The 11,759-nt window shown below is 42.2% G+C and overlaps 1 protein-coding gene across 2 annotated transcripts; it reads right to left on the bottom strand.

Annotated features, from left to right (window-relative positions):
• Positions 1 to 18: 18 nt before the first annotated feature.
• LOC130380463 (E3 ubiquitin-protein ligase TRIM39-like) lies at positions 19 to 10,745 on the bottom strand. Of its 2 annotated transcripts, XM_056587684.1 has the most exons (3): positions 10,380 to 10,745; positions 8,808 to 10,276; positions 19 to 1,233 (listed from the first exon to the last, which is right to left on the bottom strand). In XM_056587684.1, the coding sequence occupies exons 2-3, from the start codon at positions 10,272 to 10,274 to the stop codon at positions 1,141 to 1,143; spliced, it is 1,560 nt and encodes a 519-aa protein (XP_056443659.1). In that variant the 5' UTR covers positions 10,275 to 10,276; positions 10,380 to 10,745; the 3' UTR covers positions 19 to 1,140. The 2 variants fall into 2 exon arrangements, with proteins under 2 accessions (XP_056443659.1, XP_056443658.1); XM_056587683.1 differs by lacking the exon at positions 19 to 1,233 and having other exon boundaries at positions 8,296 to 10,276.
• Positions 10,746 to 11,759: the final 1,014 nt, after the last annotated feature.

Here is an 11,759-nt window from a genome sequence, read left to right as displayed (position 1 = left end):
GATACCGTAATGCACCTGTGCCCTATACCACGAAGCTCGCTGAACATACCCAGGCTTTCTTGGGAAAACCTGGCTCGACAGAGCCGCAACTCGCAATCAGAGTTAAATGGTACCACGAAGCTCACTTTAGATTCAATTAGTTGAACCAGGTTTTCCGCTTTTGGTTCAGTGCGCGTTCACGTGAAAGGGCCGTTTTTTGCGTCATTTTTCTCACCTTTACGATAGATCAAGCAGTCTATATGCGTATAAGTGAAAAGATTCTGCATATTGTCTGTAAAATAACTATGCCAAATGCAGAATTGTTCGCCATTAATCCAAATAGAATGATGATGATTTAAAAATGCATAAGCAACGTCCATCCTGCCTTATTCTATCATTTAGGGAATTCACTTTAAATACACCCTATGTAAGAAATGTATGGCATGTTTTCAACCGCCGAGAGGTAGCGGCTGTAGCGTAGTGGATTATTATAAGACCCGAACGCCAGCGACCGGGGTTCAAATTCGCCGGTCTATCATCATGCATTTTACCCCCATAGATGTGGTGCCAGCACGGCCTTTAAAATATGGGTTCAAGTTCGAAATAAGCACAAAAATATAATTCCATAAGCTTTAGTGAATAAGCATTCCATATGCATGATAATTGGGACTTTTTAAGCTTCACATAAATTCGCGTCACTTGGGAGTCGAACCCCCCGCGTAGATATTCAAGACTGACGCGCTACCTCCACTCTAGCACTCTGTCACGGAGACACAATGCGCAACAGTAAGCATTGTCTACATAAGGTCCAAAAGGACGATCAAATAACGAACACCCTCTTATGAGAATCTGTATCTCTCATGAAGAACCCCAATTTCGTTGTTTGCACAATGACAATAAAGTCTGAAATCTGAATATCGTCAGACAATGCCAGGGAATCGGTTCTGTCCCGTAAAACCCTCTGTCTCCGGAGAGACGCCTGTACGAGAAGTGCGCAGAGGTCCACGGGAACACCCAGAAATGGTGACGCCATTGTCAGAGGAGGGGCTAGGAAGCTGCGCACGCCGATTTAAGTAGCCGATCTCCGGCTAGACTAAGCCGAAAAACTGCTCCCGACCAGGTTTGGTTGCGAGCATAAGTCACCATGGTGATACAGCGACGCTAAAAGAGATCGACTTTCGTGGTACAACTAACCCAGGCTTGGAGCTCAACATACCTCGCTAACCCTCTAAGCGAGCTTCGTGGTACAGGGCCCTGTTCTTTGTCTTTGGATCTTTTGAATAAATGGATCAATACATGATGAATCACAATGATCGCAAGCAGAGGACCGTGAGAGTTATTGAGCAGCAGATGAACCAGTCCAAAAATCGGACACGTTAACGAAGCACTGAACTAGGCCCTCTCGGATGCCATTTGTTTCACTACGACTCCTTTCAGCTGCACACCCCTTTTCCCCAGCGAGATAACAGCTAATAAAACGCTTGAGGTGGCGTTTTGAAAAGAAAAAAATTAAAAAAAATTAGGACATGGCATTAAGGTAATTATGAGCCTTTAATTGATATCCAGACATTTTTTGCGGAGACACATTCCTGTTCCCCACTTGTATTGGAGTGAACGGAGATATCTACTTCTAGGTCCCATGATTTGAGGGACCCGTCCACAGCCCGCTTAAACAGCTGCAATACCAGGCTTGGCCGCTGAGCACTGGTGGATTGCGGAAGTATGCAGTGTTCCTGGGGGCTTGTGTATGGAGTCAGTTTCCTGCCATAATTCAAACCTGAAAAAAAAAGTTTCAAAGGCTTGTAAGTCTGGGTTTGAAAACTCAACACCTTGTAAAATAGGTTTTGCAACACTGAAAAAAGAGATTATAACCTGAAAAAAATAAAACTAAAATTCAAACATCTGTAAACATGATCTTGTGTTCTATTTTATCTTCTTCATCATTTTCACCAACACATTTTCAAAGTTCAAACAATTTCACCAGCGCATTTGCAGAGTTTCAAATCTGGCACTGTTCTAACAGTGTATTTCATTGTTGCCCGGTTTTGAAACCTTGTAAATGGGATTCTGCAAACAGGTGTTCATACATTGAGAAATACGTTTTGAAAGGTTGAATATTTAGTTTTAAAAACTTGTAAAGGTGTACGTTTACGACATTGCAACGTATTTTTTCAAAACTGGCTTTTCAGCACTGACTTTTCAGAGATTTGACCACACAGGCGCAAGCTTTGAGTCACGTGAATATTGGCAGTGTTCTGACGCCACTCGTTTTGAAACTCCTGACAGTCGAATCTGAAAAAGAAAAAAACGTTCCTGGGGGCGGGACCATTTAGCTCTAAACCTATTGGTTGCTCTCGGCTGACGTACATTCCAATCACATGTGCCGTTCAACGGGCTGTGCGTGATTGACAGTGCTCTGCCGATGACACGAATAACAAGCGACTTTCGCGGTTGATTTTGATTTCCATTTTCTGGAACCATGGCTGTTTCCCAAAGTGAAGGCTGCAGCCTTGCTAGGACGCGTCCTTGCTAGTCGCGTCCTATGGAGATGAGACTCTTTGTAGGGTGTTCGAATTCTCAGTGGTCCACTATTGCAGAGTGACTTCGCCACTCTGCAATAGAGTGGCGAAGTCACGCCCCTTCCGGTAGGGCTCATGGGACCTATGAGATCGAAAAATATGAATGGGTGTCAATGGAGAGAAAATAATTATTTTCTGGTCCCAGTCTTTATATGCCCTGGATTACACATATGTTGTTTGTGGGTTTAAATGATAATTTTTCATGCAAAGAAAACTAAAAATGTTCGTGAAGAAGTTTGATAATTTTAGATTTTATTTTAGGCCGCTTTGTGAACTACAGCTCTTCGCTGCTCTCGACGCATATGATATACGTCACCACACCCGCCCTTGGAACTCGGCAGAGATGGCGATCTCTCTGCCCCACTTCACCGCTTTTTCCAAGCAAGGGGAGGATAAAAGCATCGAAAGAGGTGAAAACCATTATAAGTCGGGGCACGTGCAGAGTTTCAGTTATGCCGATGGGAAGATTGTCGGCCTTCTCCACGCCAGTCGCAGGGAGCGTGACGTCACATACGAGCCGTGTAGTCTTTCTCGTGTTTTCTCTACAGCCTTTATCTGAACAATTGCACAATAAACGGTCGAACTCTTTGCATGAAAAATTATCCTTTAAATCCACAAACATCATATGTGTAATCCAGGGCACATAAAGACCGGGACCAGAAAATAATTATTTTCTCTCCATTGACACCCATTCATATTTTTCGATCTCATAGGTCCCATGAGCCCTACCGGAAGGGGTGTGACTTCGCCACTCTATATTGAATGGTAAATATGAATTAAAAAACACAAGTACTTTTCTGACCATTGTTGCATATTTGTAAACGTCAGTTTTACATTTGGAGTGGTAGGGTGACGACTTCAAGCTACTTAGATACGTTTTTAAGTTTGAGGTAAAGCTTCACGTTCGTGTAAGCATGGGTAGCACTAGGCTTTTGACTTTAGTGGCTTAACCTTACTACATCTGTTCTGAAATCAAAGACGATTCAATATGTTCATTTTAGCGCAACTGGACTAAATATAAATATTTTTAAACATCTTTTATTCATTATGTTTATTTATTTAATTTTTTTTCCACAATGTCTTGTTTTTTAAACGATTTATGATGACTATATGCTCTGTAAGGTGACCTTGGGTGTCTTGAAAGGCGCCTCTAAATTAAATGTATTATTACATTTTCTTGATTTTGCTTGTAATTCCGAGTCACGTACCCGTGGTCAGAGAGCGATGGAGAAAGCAGAGTAGCAACAGTCCATTTAGCATTTAGTTTCCAGGCAACTTCTTCTGATGAGGCAGGAGCTGACCACACAACCATGCTACTTTTAAGACTAAGCCGAACACAAAGTATCACATAAGAATAACAAATGAAATGGGTCAGACAACAAGGATGTGTGTGTGTGTGTCCAACTTGAAAAACAACAAAGTGAAGGAACAGGGATGAATATTGTATATATAAGTGTTGACAAGAGAGGAATACGGTGAGGAAAGGAGACAATTAAAAAAGCAATACAAGTAAAATGGACCACTGGTTATGAAACCCTGCAGCAAATGCAGATTCCACTGCCTAACATCTGCACGCTGCAAAGGAGTAGGCGATGGTAAAGCTGACCAGTGTTTGAGATGCCAGATATATCAGGCTGAGGTTTGTGGAACCAAAAACAAGTGGGAACAAGGACTAAGAACAACAAAGCAAACATACAGTAAGTGAACAAGAACAGCAAAGTAGAGCCAGGGGGTATCAATAAATAAAACAATGTTAGTCATGTGTGCAACAAGAACAACAAATGTGTAAAGAGGTGTGCGTGTATATCTAACTTGTAAAACAAGAACAAAGTGAAGGAACAGGGAGGAATATTATAAGTTATTATTAAAAGAAAGAAAATACTCCACAAACATCAGGCTGAGGTTAAGGATAGTAAAGTGCATCAGGTCGAAAGGAAGGACAACAATCGCAGCAGTCGCCGCCGCCGCCACCACAACCAACAGCCGTCGCCAGCACAAGCCGCCACCACTAGCAGCAGAAGGCGACACCACCATCCTTCGCCACCACCAGCCAGCTCAAGCAGCCATCGCCTCAAGCAGCAGCGACCTGCAGCAGCAGTGTTATCCGGCATCAGCCAGCTCAAGCCACCAGCAGCAGCATCCACCATCAGCAGCATTCACCTTCAGCAGCATCCACCATCAGCCTCATACACATAACCGCTATGTGTGACACAATTAGGCCTAGGCATCTTTTATTCTACAAATTCATACTATAGCTGTGAGAATTGTTCAGAAAAACCCCCTCCATAGTCACCCTGGAGTCACAGGGCGACCGTCTCCTGCAAGAATCAGGGAAACCTATTATAGGACATTCTGTCCAGAAATTAAACATTCAGAAGAATACGTGACACTTTGCTTTGATAGTTATATACCTCTGATTGGAGATTGATTGTCGGCAGCTCCTCCAAACTAATGTTTGTACCTTCAACTAAAAATGACAATTAATTTACACTCAATCATTTCACAACAATTTGATTAGCAAGACAATTATTGATGTCCATTGCCAATACATGAATACATACTCATTACAAGGGCCTTGGAAGTCGAGGCAGTGGGGTCAGAGGACACCCCCCCCCCTTCCACTCCTACCATCATCGGCCGACCTTCGTTATTGGCGAGAGCCAGCTCCTCCTAGTGGTGAAGGGCGGTGGAGCGGTCCTCCTCCCAGTCGTATTATTGGTTTTCTTTTTATTTGCTGCAGGTAATCAACATTTGACTAAAGGTTGGAGCCTAGGCCATTGCAAATCATAGGCTAGATTCACCTGAAATTATTCAAAAGGATGCTTACAACTTACCACATTGAATATTATTTTAATATTTATTTTTGACTTGGCCCCATGGAGCGTGCTGGCACCACATCTATGGGGGTAAAACGCATGATAATACATGATATTTTGTAGACAATATGCAGAATCATTTCACTTACGAAATAACACGGTCAGCTATTTTTTGCCATCACGCCACCCTAGCCATATTATGGGCAACCGTGTTCCCCTTGGCTGTGATTTGGACTTTGAATTCCTCGTACGAGTTCATAATAATTCACTGCCTTGGGTGATATACACCGCTCTCGCTCGATTCATTTTGTGTAAGGGTGAGTCAAATGACGCGATAAACGCCCCTTTTATGTGAACGAGCATTGAACCTAAAGCGGAAAACCTGGTTCAACTAATTGAATCTAAAGCGAGCGTCGTGGTAACATTTAACTCTGATTGCGAGTTGCGGCTCTGTCGAGCCAGGTTTTCCCAAGAAAGCCTGGGTATGTTCAGCGAGCTTCGTGGTACACCCCCCGGGGGTGATTCTCTAAACCACGCGGTCAGTAGCTTGTCCAAAGCGTGTGACGTCATCACTCAGCTGGAGTTCAGCACCTTGGATAGCGACAGCAGTAGACGTCTCCCACTCTGTCTGACCGACAGGAAGCCAATGTAACGATTTAAGAATTGGTGTAATATGTTGATTTTTTTTGGTCTTTGTTAGAACTCTAGCAGCAGCATTCTGGACAAGCTGAAGCTTGCACCAGCCAGCATGCCAACGCTATATACACGCTGCATTCATTTAACACCTTCATGTGATGTTATATGAGAGAGAGAGAGAGAGAGAGAGAGAGAGAGAGAGAGAGAGAGAGAGAGAGAGAGAGAGAGAGAGAGGCTAGGGATTGGCAAAACGATTCTTTTCCGGGAATCAGTTCTTTCAGTTCCGTTCACTATCAGGATTCGTTCGTTTGATTCGTTCGTTAAGTCAGATTACATCATTTGACAGAGAATCTCACAGGTGTCTGCCGCCCCCCCCCCCCCCCCCCCCCCCTGTTGCTTATAAGTATTGGGTGCGCCCAACAATTAAGGCTTTTTCACAGCCTGCCCTACCATAAGGGTACTTTTCTGCCCTCAGATTAGTATTCATGTTCAAACTTGAATGCACTTAAATTATTTAATGAATGTAGTAATTAAAAGTTATGGTAAGGAAATATTTGAAAGAAAACACACTAACGCACACACAGTAATATTTACATGATGAGAACTGGACTTTTATTTTGAAGTGTTAAAGTAGGCAACGTGATTTTTATACTTGTTGCAACCGTAGCAGACAGCAGTAAGAAAGGCAGTCGGTCACTTGGTGAATTTTCTCTTCCCTTCTCACGCTCATGAAAGCAATGGCTGTGTGTTTATAATGCAGTACTTTGTATGAATGAAGATGAATATGTAATGAAGATGTCTAGCACTAAAAATGTGATGTTCAGTTAACTAGATAGTGAGCTAATGTAAAGTGTGCGCCTACGTCATATTAGCCTATTGTTACTATGAGCGGACTCACTTTTGTTGCGTAGTCCTAGTTATTCTTTCTTTCTACCTTCATTCAATTCTGTTTATTAGCAACTTTTGCTGTTAGGGAAACTAAGTTTTGGGTTGTTTCTGTTACAGTTTCACTCGTGGAATTCGACAATATAAAAGAGGAAATAAAGGGAACAAGACGCTCTTATCCCGGCTCAAGTGTGCTATACCTGAGTTTGGCTTGCTGTTAAACTGCGATAACACAGAGACATACCTCTCCGCACCGCGCGGTGGAAACGAGGGGGAATAAAACGGAAACTGAAAAAAGTTTTCAGTCACGGTGTGAATTTCTGTAGCATTGGCCTGTACGATCCAGTTCGACCATTTCCATGATAGGTAAAACCATACTTCATTAAATCATTGCAATTTTATTGTAGAACAAAATAAAAAAGAAAACGTATAAAGTGCTTGCATGATATTGAAGCCTACGACGATCGTTAGCTAACTTGTGTGGTTGTGCCTTGTCATTTGTTGTGCCTTGGCAACGCGATTGCTATCTGCAGTAGTACTCTCATTGGCTGAATCTTTGAGAACGTTGTCGATTCAATCAATATAAGGTTGCTCGGAGACGGAGCTTGGTTAGTTTGTCTATTTTATTTACGTGACCATATTTATTTATATTTAAAAAAAAGGATCAAAGTATCGGTTCTCTTGTTTTGGGAATCAGTTCTTGTCGTTCATCTTCGGGATTCGGAAGTTGTGATCGAATCGTTCGCGACCGACCTATCCCTAGTAGAGGCCTACTCTAGGTTCAGAAGGCCGTTATCATCCAACCTTATGCTCGAAGTATGTATATATATATATATATATATATATATACGACAATTCCAACATTTATACAGCAAAAGTGTTATATCTCTATATTTATGTTATAAACACTGAAGTAAACCAGTCAACGGTGTGAATAGGAGTATGCCTCCGGCGTCCGACTTTTCTGGGATTTTTTTGAAAAGTTGGCATTGTTTAAAGAACAATTGCACCCTCTGGTAGTTGAGCCATTGCCTCACCCAGCCCCAGAGTCCAATCAGTCTGACTCGGCCAGGTGAGGATGCCTCAACCACACATCAGCATAAAACCCACGATATTGTACAGAAACCAATTCCACTGAATAGTACAGAGAACGTACCTATTAGACTGAATGCATATTGTACTGAGTTTGTTCCTATTCTACTGAAAATGTGCCTATTCATCTGAATACATTTTTGACTGAGAATGTATTTCCACTGAATATATATTGTACTGAGAATATACATATTCCACTGAATATATATTGTACTGAGTATGTACCTATTTCACTGAATACATATTGTACTGAGAATGTATCTATTCCATTAATTACATATTGTACTGAGAATATACATATTCCACTGAATACATATGTAGCTTTTCCACAGAAGATGTTCCCATTATACTTTCAATTTTTATTTGTATTTAAATCTCAAAGTTTAAAAACATTGTTTTGTGTTGTCAAACATGATTCAAAATAATAAAGGAATATATTTGGTTAAGACATTGAATATTATTGTGTAGTCTTATCAGTTATAATGGGTAATATTGTTGATAGTACACAGTGTTAGTAGCTTAATGTATTGGCCCTTGTTAAATGACAGTGAAAAGTACGATATCAATACAGTTCTCTAGGATTTCACACAGTAGAGAGTGTAATCCAGGAAACAACATTAGTTGTTTCCTGGTTGTTTGATTATTTTATTATTAAACAAAGGTCCTAGTCTGTTTGATTGACAGGTGAGAGGATCAGGGGGGCAGAGTTTGTACCTTCTTCATGTAAACATGGAGAGAGGAATGGATAGAGAGGCTCAGTAAAGGAGCAGCCAGTAGCAGAGTAGATATGAACCCTGGCTTCCACATCATAAAAGGAGACCAGACCCTCATCATAATCAACAAACACCCCCACCTTCTGGAGCTCAGCTCTCATAGGGACATAGACATAAGGCTTATCATTAAATGCCAACACATCCTTGCTGAATTTAATGGTCCAGTAACCTGTCTCAGGGGTCGCACGTATAGTGCCTTTTCTGTTGATGGACTCTCTGGCAACACCAACATGCCATTGAGTCTTTTCTTTAACCTTGACCTCAAAATAAAACCTCCCTGAGGAGAAGCTCTGCCTCGTGAGAACACATACACACTTTGTAAATCTCTTAGGGTTGTCTGGAAGTTTCTTCACTACATCTCCATGATGTACTTGTTTCCCATCCTCAGACAGGATGAGACAGGGATGAGCTGTATCAGGATCCAGAGTCACATCTACTTCATACTGCTGGACCCTCTTAAGTTCAGCATCACGCAGCTTCTTCATCTCCATGTTCAGTGTCTCCTCCAGCTGATCCAGGGATCTCCTCAAAGTCCCTACGTATGACGGAGGACGGACCTCCACCGTCGTCCAGTCCCTGGTGGGTGGAGAATTCATCAGGGATTTGTATCCCTGGAGGAAGTGGAGATGGTCTTTAGTGTGTGAGAGCTGCTTCACCTCTGAGCTTCTATTGGTCAGTTCTTCTATTCCCTGCTCCAGCTCTTTGATGAGGTCTTCAGCTTGTTTCTCTGTGGATTTCAGTCTCTCTTTAACCATTTGGTTGAGATCATCCTGGCACTTTTCAATGCAGCGCATCAGAGCAGTGATGACCTGCACACCATCGGCTATCTCTCTGTCTGCATCTGCTTTGCTTCGTTTAACTGTGTTTTTAATCTCCTGAATATTTTTTTGTCTCTTTTGGATCATCTGCTGAACCTCATTCTCTATTTTTCTCATCTTGGCCTTCTTCACTTCATATTCATCCTTTATAGGTACAACAGGATGGGACTTGTGGTCTGTCACTGTGCAGAACTGACAAACAGACACCTGTTCAGTCTGGCAGAAGAGCTCCAGAAGTTGGTCGTGTTTCTTACACACCCTGTCTTCCAGACGGTCCATAGGCTCGACCAGCCGATGTTTCTTCAGGTGTGTGACTCTCTGATGTGGCTCCAGGTGGGTTTGGCAATAAGACATGAAACACCCCAGGCAGGACTTCACAGCCTTCAGCTGGGTCCCAGTACAGACGTCACAGGGAACTTCTCCTGGTTCAACACACGGCTGCTCTTTTACTCGTACAGATGTTCCAAACTGATCAGCCATCCCTTTTAAGAGGGTATTGACCTGTAGATCAGGTCTTGCGTGGAAAAGCTTGTTGCAAACTGGACATTTGTACTTGACTTGTCCATCCCAGAACTTTGTAATACAGGTTCTGCAGAAGTTGTGTCCACATGGTGTGGAAACTGGGCTGTTGAACACATCCAGACAGATGGAACATGAAAAGTTCTCCTCCGACCAGGAAGTGTTAGCAGAGGCCATTCCTAGACACAGACGACAAGGTTTATGTATTGAGCAACTCCATTATTGTTTTAATTCCATAACAACAAGATTTAACTTTTCTCAAAGTTGTTCTCTTTTACTCACCTTGTTGCTGTTTCAGTCTGTCAGACTATTTGTTTCAAAATTTGTTTGTTTTTGCTCCTGAAAGAGAATACTGCTTCCTTGTCGGATGGATTTGGTTTCTGGGAATGTTAAGTGTTGTTAACTGATAAAGAAATCCTCTCCTCTCCTCCCCTAACACCTGGCTCCTCCCCTTACACCTGGCTCCTCCCCTAACACCTGGTAAAGAAATCCTCTCCTCTCCTCCCCTAACACCTGGCTCCTCCCCTAACACCTGGCAATGCCCCCACGGACACACAGTTCACTGATGTTTCAACGTTTTGGCCTATTCAAAGGTGATTTTCCTCTGTCACTGGGATGAGGAGCTATACAAAAACAATTGACTTGAATTTACCCTCCCCAAGGCTGGTATTTTATACAGTCTTCATTAAAACAACCCTCTCCTTGTATGTCCAGGTTTTATGTGCAAGTATGGTTTATGATTTAATATTGAGTTAATGCTGTGTTATATAAGTCTTATCTCTAACCTTATAAAACATTTGCCTCATATGAATCAGGGTAGGGCAGAAGAACCAGACCAACAAGTTCACTATTCAGAGACGACACAGTCAATGCCAGCGCCGAGACAGCAAAACAAACCTAAAATGTCCCGTGGCAGTTAACAATGTCACATTATCACTGGTGGTGCATAATGGGTTGCCCCTGTGGGGTAGGCTATGCTGAATAAAGCGGAGTTACAACAGAACTAGCTAATTAAAGACCTTTCTACCTGTGTTGTCTGGACAGCCATATGAAAATCATAACAACAATTAATGGACCTTATCTTTGTTACTCTTTCACTGCAGCCATTTTTTATTTAAAAATAATGAGAAATTCTCCACTGTCAGAAACCCATCCAAAACCCATCCACCCACAGCTTAATCAAGCAAAAACATTTGTGTTTCTTTCGAAACCAATGCAGAGAAAAAAGGAGAGAATAAGAATCCTATTTTGGACGGTAGGGTTGCAGCAGTAATAAAGTAACTTGCAGTCAAGTTGTAAAGGGAAACCGGCATGCTGTTGACGCTTGTCCCAACCCACTAAGAAATGCATTCTGGCTGACGCCTGGTAGACAGTAGTTTTCAATTGAGGGCCGGGGCTTGATTGCAAATCAGGTTGTCACCGTCTCTGGGGTGGAGCCAGAACATTTGATTGACATAACCTGATTACCCAGAACTTCCATAACTGTTAACACGTGCAGTAGCATGTGTTTAATTGAGGGCCATTTGAGGGCATATTTACATACGTTTCTAAAATGTTATGCATTTAAATTGAGATTAGGACCAGGATGAATCCGCATCACTCCTATGTAACACACTGCACCACCTTTCATCCAAACAAACCACAAAAAAGTCAGTCAGTCAG

This window comes from Gadus chalcogrammus, chromosome 4 (genome assembly GCF_026213295.1).
Source record: "Gadus chalcogrammus isolate NIFS_2021 chromosome 4, NIFS_Gcha_1.0, whole genome shotgun sequence".
NCBI lineage: Eukaryota > Metazoa > Chordata > Actinopteri > Gadiformes > Gadidae > Gadus > Gadus chalcogrammus.
Note: the sequence above shows the minus strand (reverse complement) of the source record. Positions and strands in the feature narration are given on the sequence as shown.